Below are 10,178 nucleotides of genomic sequence, written 5' to 3'. Positions count from 1 at the left end.
CCATTTTGTATTTGCTGCGAACTTGTTTGAAACCAGGATTTCTTGAGTTTATCAAGAAAGGTCTCGCAAAAAATCCCAACTACTAAAACTGTGTGATGACGACTTTTATTATTATGATGACCACATAGAGCTGAGGGGAATCCTGGTGTGCGCCTCTAGTGTTGACACTACGGTACGTCGACTGTTGACTGTCTGGTCTGCAGTAAATCCTCTTTGTTTTAATCACATCCTTTGTTACCATGTTTTAATTTCTTTGTTTTAGAGATTAACACATGACATGACGCAGTTTCTACGGGGTGGAGGGGGGTGGACTATCCCTTATTCATTTTGAGTAGTGATTATAGAACTGTAAAAGTAAAGCCTGCAGATCTGCCTCTACACCACAGATGGTGATGACTTGCTTCATTAGACAAATAGTGTGTGTGTGTAAACTAAATACCTTGTTAGACATTATTAGATAGAGATGAAACCAGAGACTTACATCTTTCCAAGATCTGTTACTATACTCACAAAACCAAAATAATTAGTCCGTCATGAACACAAAACTTTTTATGTTTTACTATCACGGCTTCTAATTTCTAAGCAGGATATTATGAATAAAATTACATAAAAGTCCATTTTGGGGCATATAACAGCAGAATGAACCAGGAACTCATTTAATATAACTTTGTCAACCTATATTTGTTACTGTCAAATTGAATCCAGCTGTACATATAAGAGCTACATTATTTCTGTGCTTTACACTCACAAGTCAGGCATCGACTGTGATTGACTGCCATTTTGCTGGGATCATTGGGAAGCCTCCCAAGAACACCTTCAGGTTGCCAGCCGACTGTTTGGTTACTCTTACTGTTGTGTACTGTTCTCTGCTCTGTGCGCACTTTCCACTATAGGTCACAGCTTTTCTGGGTAATGTGAGAATCATTGTTGTTCAACAGACCTCTTAAGTGAAAACATTCACAAGCCGCAGTAAATGTCAAATAATTCCAGTTTATTTAATGATCACATAAATATTACTCCCGGCAACACTTTGACAATATGTTACATTCACTGAACATTAACATCATTGAACATTAAGGCACAACTTGGGGCTCAAACACGCAGTTTCTTAGTACAGAGTTCAAGAGAAGTGTTTAAAAAGGACACAAACAAACTCATCTGATGTCACACTGTACAGGGACATTAGATGACAAAGTGCAATTCAGATCAAACTGATTATTTCATGACTACAAAAAAATCACATTTCTGTGTTAAAATTTGGCATATAAGTGATTCTTCACTGATTTTTAGGCAATAATTAAATACGATGTAGATTTAAAATCAAATCTAAATGAGTTGAAACTGATGTAAATCAGGAAAGAGAGAAAAGGAAAAGCAGTTTTTATGTTTTTCATATAAATAACTGTAAAGACATTAACATTCATACAAACCTAGAAACATAAAGACAATGTTTTTTCACACTACTGCATTGACACTTGCATCAGATAAATGGAGTAACTACCGCTGACATCTACTGTTTCCCCTTCCTCTAGTCAGTCTCTTCCACCAGAAGTAAGTTGGAGCTCACAGCCGGATACAGCAGGAACACTGTGTTTAACTACTGGTCTGACTTCATTCCACTAAAAACATAAACACTCGCCTATTTTAACTGTGCCACTTCAAGTGCGCATTTTTGTATGCAACGTCCTGTAATTCAAGTTTGTACATGACTGTGTGAACACATACGCTGAGTTTAAATGCTCCTCAGTAGACCTAAAGACATATTGTGTGTAAGGACTTACCTCATTATTCTGTAGCTGAATATTTATTTCAGTTTAAGCCATTAGTCAAAAATATTGAATACACACTAAGTGTAAATATAGTAAATTAGTAGTAAATTATTATCATTTCTAACCCCTATGCAAAGGGTTTGATTTGATTATACATGTTTCCCTGGCAGCTTTAAAATACCTAAATGTAAGGATGTAAACAGATGTCAAACTCAGATTTTAAATTCTTTTCATATGTTCCTGGATCTAGAATAGGTTTAGTGCCGCAGCAGCTGCATCAGAAACCTGTCAGAAGCTCTTAGGAGCTGCTGATGGTTTCTCCAGAATCGGAAACAGGAGGGATATTAAGACAACCTCAGTGCATCGTGAGGCCTTCTGGGGAGAGGATGGATGGAGGGCTCTTATCTGGTGACATTGCTTTAGTTTTGAAGGAGCCTTGCAGGTCCATGTTGATGCACAGCACTCCAGACAACAGCTGCCTCTTGTACTGGTCGAGACGCATGAAGACATCCAGGACTGAAGAACTGCTCCCGTTCACCCAGGTGGGGAACAGGCTGGTGGAGCTGAGCGAGGATGGCAGGGACTGGTAGTGGTGCAGCTCCAGCTGACAGGAAAACCTGGAGTGAGCATTAGCAGCACGCAGAAGTGTGAAAAATGAGGACACTACAAGAGAGTGAATACCAGACATGTGACTCAAGTCATTTGGTCCAAGTCACAAGCAAGTCCCAAGTCATTTTTTCTTGGGCAAGTCAAGTCAAGTCACCCCACCCCACCCATAATACTGCAGTCTTACCGGCAGGATCCGGTTATTATAAAGAGAACAATACAAGGCATTAGTACCTGTGTAATAATAATATTATTGGTCAATTTATCTAACCTGCAAAAAGTATGACAATTAAGTGAGTTTGTCTTATCATTACTGAAACAAATGTAATCAAAGAAAACAAATAAAAAAAGACCTCTCAAAAAAAACATCCCTACACAGCACTTTCAAAATTAAAACTAACAAGTCATTATGTCTTAAGTCAAGTCATGAGTCTTTAACTTAACAAGACCATGTTGAGTCACAAATCATTTATTTTATGTCAAGTCAGGCTGCAAGTCATCAAAATAGTGACTTGAGTTATAATGACTGGAGTCCACATCTCTGGTCAATATTGGACTCAAATACATCAGGTGGCCAGTCCACATTCATGCTAATGTTGCCTGTCAATAAGCAGATGTTTGCTAACAAGTTTGACTTATAGACTTAAAAGCTGATGATGTGTCAATGTTGTGTTCACATCTTGTTTCTGTCCCCCCCAAGTGGTCACAAAAGTCAGTCATTGCAGGGTTAGTCAGGTTGAAACCCAGCCATGTTCACTTATCATAGATACCAGCTAGCAGCTAAATGATATTAAATGAATTCTGGAATAATTTGATGAAGGAAGCTGCCTGTGTAAGTGCTGTCTTCGTATATAAATGGCAGAGACATCATCTACCTGGCAGATACATGCTGGGAAATGCTTTTGGAGGCCTGGCGAAGAACATGCTGTAGGACTTTTAATATCTGCTCTCGAATCCACCCGACGTCTTCTTGTACATCTGGCAGCCACTCCAGAAGTCTACACAAGAGATATACTGCAGTTAGTCAATCAGCACTGAAGGCCAGTCAAGTATTTTCTGCTATTTTAAATGTTCAGCTCAGCTCCACTATTCAATTAAAACTTTGTAAAAATTCTGTTAAAAATAGTGTTATTACTTTTGCTGTAACCAAATGTTCATATAAGACCCGAGTAGACACACAGAAGTAGTACTGCACTGCACCATAGTACCTATTTGAGTGAAATAAGGAGGGAATTAGACCAGATGTAATTAAGTCCTACGGTACCTGAGAGTCATGGACATGGCAGACTCCAGAGGGAGAGTGTAGGGGAGCATCAGGGCCGAGGCCATCCTGACAGGAAGCATGTTGCTCAGCTTCTGCACCAGGCTCCTCCTCTCCATGCAGGCCTCAACCAGAGCTGCAGAGGGAGGCAAATCACGTTATATCAAATTAAAATGTTCAGTACAGTGAATATAACTGTCTTTCTTGTAAGCAAATACAGCATTTCTCTGTAAATGATGCACAGACGTTACAATACAATCCAATGGCAGGTGGGTCATAAAAACTACCCACAATAGGAGTTATAGTGCTGTTCCAATATCAACACATACCTGAGAGATCGATACTTGGGATACTTGGGATAGGATACTTTCCTATGTTTATCTTGATGTTCACTTTAGCTTGGCAACCCATCACATTAAACATCGTGTCAATATTAGGGATTCAAATTTAAAGCAATTTCTTAAATTGATAGTCAACTGCCTCAACAATGGGTTTTAGGTTAATCATGAGTAATACATGAAATGTGTTCGATGTTTTTCCGTCAGAAAACTGTTTTAACCACTGACATGATCAAAGAAGAGAAACACCAAGTTACTTGAATTATGAACTAAATAACACAAAAGCACCCCAAGTAAGTTGTAAATGTGTTTTTTTTTTCACATGTAATGGAAATCCACTGCTACACACTGTGGATGGTGAGAGAGGAATTGTTTTCTTACATGTACAAATTCAGATAAACACTGATTAAGCAGTGCTTGTTTCTCTTAGCCCATAAAATGTTCACTATTCGGAGATACATATTTTTCACAGGACAGTGACGATAGGTGAGCTATGAAGCCATAAACTTCTCTGTCTCGTTGCACTTAGATGATCAGTTACCTCTGTGCAGGGTGGGTGGAAGGTGTTCGATGAAATGATCCTCTATTGAGGAACAGCCAGGAACCATCACTGCTCCCTCCTCCACATGTGGCTTTGCCTCATCTTCGTCCTCCTCGTCATCGTTATAATCCTGACTTTCTTCGCCATTGGCTAGCAGGGGTCTGTCTCTGAGAGGTCCGTTGAAATTAAGCAATTCTGAAAACAGAAGCAAATGTGAAAGCTTTATTATCATCTGTGATTATCTTAATTTGTTATTTCATTCAACTACTTTATAATTTAGTTAGCTACTTTAGTTACTTCTGTCTTTGCAGATTGAATGCTGCATCACAGCAAGGGCAGCACATCTCTAAATTAATGATTGATGATTACAGTATGTGCTTACAAATTGCCAAAAAAAGACATAAACAAGCAAAGAAGTCACCAAAATGAGTGCATACTAATAAAATATCAACCAGTCTGTGTTTAAACAGAGCACATTGTGATTTTTTGGGGGGTTAGAAAACAAAGTAAACAGCTTTCTTACCATTTTTCTTCAAAAAGTGCAGAGCATCTTTATATCCCTGCTTACACATGGCCTTCATAACCTGCACTCAAAACAAACATAAACACTTCATGAGTCCACTGAGTTCACTCCAGTTCATCTCAGCTGATCAATTTATCTGAAGACAAGACATTTGTGTGTTAGTGTGCGTATGGATCAGGAAGGCTGTAATCTGGTGACCTACCATTGGGTCTGGGGGGAAAAGTGCCCTGGAGACTCTGTAGAGGTTGGTGAGGGTGAACTGGATGCTCGTGTTGGTGAACCGCAGCTCGTGTATGTTAGTGGAGGTGTCTCGTGGGCAGATGTCGCTCTCCCCTGAGAACGGAGACACGGTGATGGTGTTTTTCAGCTCGTACTGAGGCAGGTTGTCGGAGATTCCTCCATCCACGTATCGCTGAATGATAAAAAAATGCATATCAGCATCAGAACAAGCAAAATTCAATTCGTAAATCCTTTGAGGGCTCTGTTATTATGATAACAGTGACATCCTATCCTGCGAATTGATTCACGTTTTGTTTTCCTGGAAGCTGATGAACTTTTTGACCTGCTGCACATGTCAACAGATAAGAACAGGGTGGCATCAGTTTTTTTTTAGCCACTGAGGGTAGGAGAGGACAGGACAACCTTAATGCCTCTGCCAACATGGTCACATCTGGTTCTGTCACTCTCAAAGTTTTGGTCGCAGGCCCTGCATACACGCGAGCACATGTAAGCTCATAACACCCGTCACAGAGGCCACAAAGGCCTGGGAGGGTGGGAGTGCTGGCATTGCTCAATAATGTTTCCTATAAAACCTTTGTGCTAGAAACATGTCCAGCAAAGAAAAGAAAAAAATAAAAGTTCTACATTCCCCTTTCTACACACGTGCCATTCAGAACAAACACATTCTTGAGGAAGGGAGGGCTCTGATGGGGGCAGTTACAACTGGAAAAAAGTGCCACAAGTAACAACAACAAACACACAATGAGAGGAAATACAGTACATGGTTCAAGCAAAGCAGCCTGATCATTACACCTCTAACAATAGCAATGACTAGCGTGCAGCTCTTAAGTTAAAATTCATGAAGGTAATTTTCCTTCATTAGACTAAATACAGGGTATCAGCAACATAAAACAGTGCACTCTTGTGTAGTATTGAATCTACTCACCACTCCTTGCAGTGTGGGAGGAATGAGGCCACAATACACTGGGATGTAGGCACTGCAGACGCATGCCTATTCAACACAAGAGATAACAAGAAACATTATGTATATGTATTTGTTTTAATTTCAAGAAGGAATTAACTTGGACGAAATTAAACGTCAAAAAAAGAAGAAAAATGAATAAATTGACAACTACAGCTGCAATGATAAGTTGATTAATCAATAAGTTGTCAACTATTATATTAATCCTTAACTATTTTGGTAATCGATTTATCATTTTGACTCATTTTCTAAGTAAAAAAAGCCTAAATTTGCTGATTCTAGCTTCTCAAATGTAAATATCTTCTGGTTTATTCTGGTTACTTCTCATGATAGTAAACTGAACATCTTTGCCTTGTGGACAAAACAAGTCATTTGATGACATCCTGTTTTTCTGACATTTTAAGGACCAAACAACTAATTGGTCAACTGAGAAAATGATCGACAGATAAATTGATAATGAAAATAATTGTTTGTTTCAGCCCTATTGTAAAACTTACAGTTGGCTGATGTGATATTATATTGGTATTACAGTGTAAAACAACATACTTCTACTTATCACAATGTTATCATATAACTTAAAGGCTTGTTAAGGATGCATTATGGTTAAATTACATTATCTAATTACATTACTGTAGCTGAGATAAATACAGTCACTACCTATCAGGGCTGCAACAATTATTTTCAACATCAACTAATCTGCAGATTATTTTTTACGAAGATGATGTCTTCAAGTGTTTTTCCTTTGTCCAACCATCAGTCAAACACATACAGATATTCAATATATAAGGAAATAAAACAGAGACAAGCAGGATATCCTCACATTTGAGAGGCTAAACTAGAGTGTTGTGCATTTTCTCTAATACTTAATACTAAATGTTTCAGCTCTAAAATCAACAATCATATCCGCATTACTAATAATCATGTTTCAAATTGTGCTCCCCAGAATACTGTCACATTATCGGTATAGAGGTATTAAATCAACTATATCCTGACATCTGATTTCATTAATATCAATCAACACTACTGCAAAATACTGAGAAAAATATGCTCAGACATGATGCGCACCTGCACCAGCTCTTCTTTGTTGTTGAAGTGTGATACCAGGACATTTTCTCCATCTGTCACTCTGGTAAGAGAAATACCCAAACGACCATTGGCCTGATGGTGGCAATCAGCGGGCAGGGTCCGCCGCAGCATGTGACGCACAATCTTCACCAGATTAAAGGAAGGATGCATGGGTCCGAGGAATCGCTTCCTCGCCTCTTTGGCAACATCGATGATGCTCGCACCAGCCTCTCCTGTGAAGACATTAAGACATTGTTACTGTAAATGATCAGATAAAGTGACGGGAGGAAGGAAGTTTTTGGGATGATTAGGTTTCTTCATGCAACTGTACTCTGTGTACATACTAAAGAAGATTTTTGATTAGACGTTGTACTCAACTGGATGTGGTAAAACAAGAATTACAGAATAGCCGACACTGATTCTGATATAGAACAATCAATAGGATATATTGTTTCTAGTTGTCGACAGATATGTTTTTTTCAGGGCAAATACCAATGCATACCGATTATTAGTAATCCAGGAGACCGACAATTGGAAACAGAAAAACAGGAAAAATAAAAATCTTAGTCTCGAAGTCGGGAATAACCAGTGATGGAATATAATCAAATACATTTTTACTCAAGTACTATACTTATCTACAATTTGGACGCTGATACCGATAATTGTAAAAATGCTGAATATCGGCCTCAATAATCTGCCAAACCTGATGATCAGTCTACCCCTAGATTATTCCTTTACACCTTTTGCCCTATGTGCTAACTAACATCTGAATCTGACGATATTATGTGATGTGTTTTATTGTCATGGCTGTTTGATGTGCTTTGTACATCTATTAATATGCATTATAGGTGTAACCATATTCTTAATCTGTGTGTAAACTTCTTGAACAGAACTGCCTCAGGATGCAAAATGAATTTCAGTGTGAATGGACATGAAATGTTACAACAGTGCTCCATATTGGTCCTTTAACGGTAGTTCATGGAGCTACAAGTGGTGTAAAATAACTAAGCTTTATGGTACTTTACTTAAGTATTTCCATTTTATGCAACTCCGCAACAATTTAGAAGGAAATACTTTTCTTTTCCTTCACTACTTTTATTTCACAGCTGCAGTACCTAATTACATTGTAGTTGAACATGTAAACCATGTGCTCAGTTTATGATTCAAATTATTAATTAACAAAGAAAACAACAACAAATGATTAAATTGTATTCAGATAGTCAAATATAGCCCCACCTTTACTAGCTGCAACATTACAGTTAATAACACAATAATAAGCCTATAATATATTAGTGTTGTTAAAAGTATCAAAATATCAATAAATATCCATACTGAATTAGAACTGAATCAGTTTTAATACTTATTCACTGCAGTATCGTAGTACTCTCGTACTAGCCGTGTTTATTCGCTCTCCTCTTTTAATTGTATTTCTACATTGTGGCATTGCGACTTTTACTGAAGTAGAAGACCTGAGCAGTTTTTCCACCACTGATTAAAATGCTACTGTTGATGCAACAAAAGTACACTACTCAAAATGAGTTAGGGATATTACAGTGTTTTACTTGATGTTTTATTATGTGGCATGTGTACATTTTTTTTGTGTTTTCTGAGTATTTATGGTCCCAGAAAATAATGCGACATATTTCATTTGACTTTTATTGCATATCCATGCACATGTATATATGCACCCATATCCCAATATCACTAACTAATTCTGAGTAGTGTAATGATCCATTACTATAGTAGCTACAGTATATGGTTTGATTGTAAAAGGGGTAATTCTGGGTGATGAGCACTACTAATACTTAATAACAATGTAATACTTTTACTTGTAATATGCCTGTTTCTATCTGAGTACTTCTCCCACCACTGGTTATTACACAGAGGTTTCTACTGAAGCAGTTTACAACACAAGCACTTAAAACTTTAAACTTGAGTTTAGTATCCTTGTGGTCTTTTGTAAAGGGGCACTATTCAGTTTTGGGGGAAAAAATTCAAACTCAAAATATTAATATTTACAATATTAATGAGGTGATAATACAAACTCAGACATGTTTATTTTTTCCATAACTGAGTAAACAAGCTGTTCTCAGAGGAAAATAAGGTCCCCAGAACACTGTTTGAAGCTGGAAAGGTGGCAGGGTCCGCCACATATAAACAAAGTAAAACAGTATGAAATTTTGTTTAACACGTACCAAGACACACTCCAGTGACCAGAGCAGTGGCGGTGAGAGCTCCAGCTGATGCTCCATAGACGTGCCGGGCGTTCAGCACCAGAAAAGGAGCCTGTTCCAGCAGACAGCTGGCCACACCGACGTGGTAGATGCCGAGGAAGCCACAACCTGCGAACGAGATGTTCCACGGCGAGTCGAGAGGAAACATACCGGTGACCGTCCGTCCACAGCTGGGTCGACGAGACAAAGTTCAACGGCTACAGAAGAAGTAAAAGTCCGCTGTGAAAGCTCAATCCTGTTTAAATGTTATGAATGACGGCTCTTTACATGCTGTCTTTCGGATAACGGACTTTACCTGCTAGTTAGCTATTTTTTGACTTTCTAGCTAACGTTAGAAGTGAGTCTTAGGCTGTAGGTGACGTCGCTAAATTGACATAATTTTAAAAAATACAAATCCCTATATATCCCTTATGTTGTCGCTAAAGTCCGTCAGAAAAGTGCTCTAATTAAAAACAGCTCTAAGCAGGTTAAATAGCTCCGTAGTGAACCACGGGGAGTTACTGTTGTTTCACCTACTTTGTTGGTGTGAGTTGAGAGGAGGGCGCAGGCTAAACAGCCTTGTCCAATCACAATCGACACCGCAAAGCAAGGCGACCAATCACAACGGAAACGGTTGAAGGAATGACCAATCAGAATCCAC

General features: G+C 38.5%; 1 protein-coding gene across 2 annotated transcripts; it reads right to left on the bottom strand.

Annotated features, from left to right (window-relative positions):
- Positions 1 to 970: 970 nt before the first annotated feature.
- Positions 971 to 10,130, bottom strand: pnpla2 (patatin-like phospholipase domain containing 2). 2 transcript variants are annotated; one of them, XM_084365219.1, is made up of 10 exons: positions 10,055 to 10,130; positions 9,500 to 9,735; positions 7,305 to 7,537; positions 6,204 to 6,269; positions 5,241 to 5,450; positions 5,039 to 5,099; positions 4,516 to 4,710; positions 3,640 to 3,772; positions 3,251 to 3,373; positions 971 to 2,386 (listed from the first exon to the last, which is right to left on the bottom strand). In XM_084365219.1, exons 2-10 carry the CDS (start codon positions 9,684 to 9,686, stop codon positions 2,125 to 2,127), a joined length of 1,470 nt encoding a protein of 489 aa, XP_084221345.1. In that variant the 5' UTR covers positions 9,687 to 9,735; positions 10,055 to 10,130; the 3' UTR covers positions 971 to 2,124. The 2 variants fall into 2 exon arrangements, with proteins under 2 accessions (XP_084221345.1, XP_084221344.1); XM_084365218.1 differs by lacking the exon at positions 10,055 to 10,130 and adding an exon at positions 9,834 to 10,046.
- Positions 10,131 to 10,178: the final 48 nt, after the last annotated feature.

The sequence above is a fragment of the Pagrus pagrus genome (assembly GCF_965226575.1).
Source record: "Pagrus pagrus genome assembly, chromosome: 10".
In the NCBI taxonomy this organism is placed as follows: domain Eukaryota; kingdom Metazoa; phylum Chordata; class Actinopteri; order Spariformes; family Sparidae; genus Pagrus; species Pagrus pagrus.
Note: the sequence above shows the minus strand (reverse complement) of the source record. Positions and strands in the feature narration are given on the sequence as shown.

Excerpts from the sequence above, each read along its gene's own strand:
- pnpla2 (XM_084365219.1), bottom strand. The coding sequence starts at position 9,686 with ATGTTTCCTCTCGACTCGCCGTGGAACATCTCGTTCGCAGGTTGTGGC. Across the intron at positions 5,451-6,203 it reads CTCCCACACTGCAAGGAGTG|CGATACGTGGATGGAGGAAT; the intron begins GTGAGTAGATTC and ends TTTATCATTCAG. Across the intron at positions 3,773-4,515 it reads TCCACCCACCCTGCACAGAG|CTCTGGTTGAGGCCTGCATG; the intron begins GTAACTGATCAT and ends CTCCCTCTGCAG.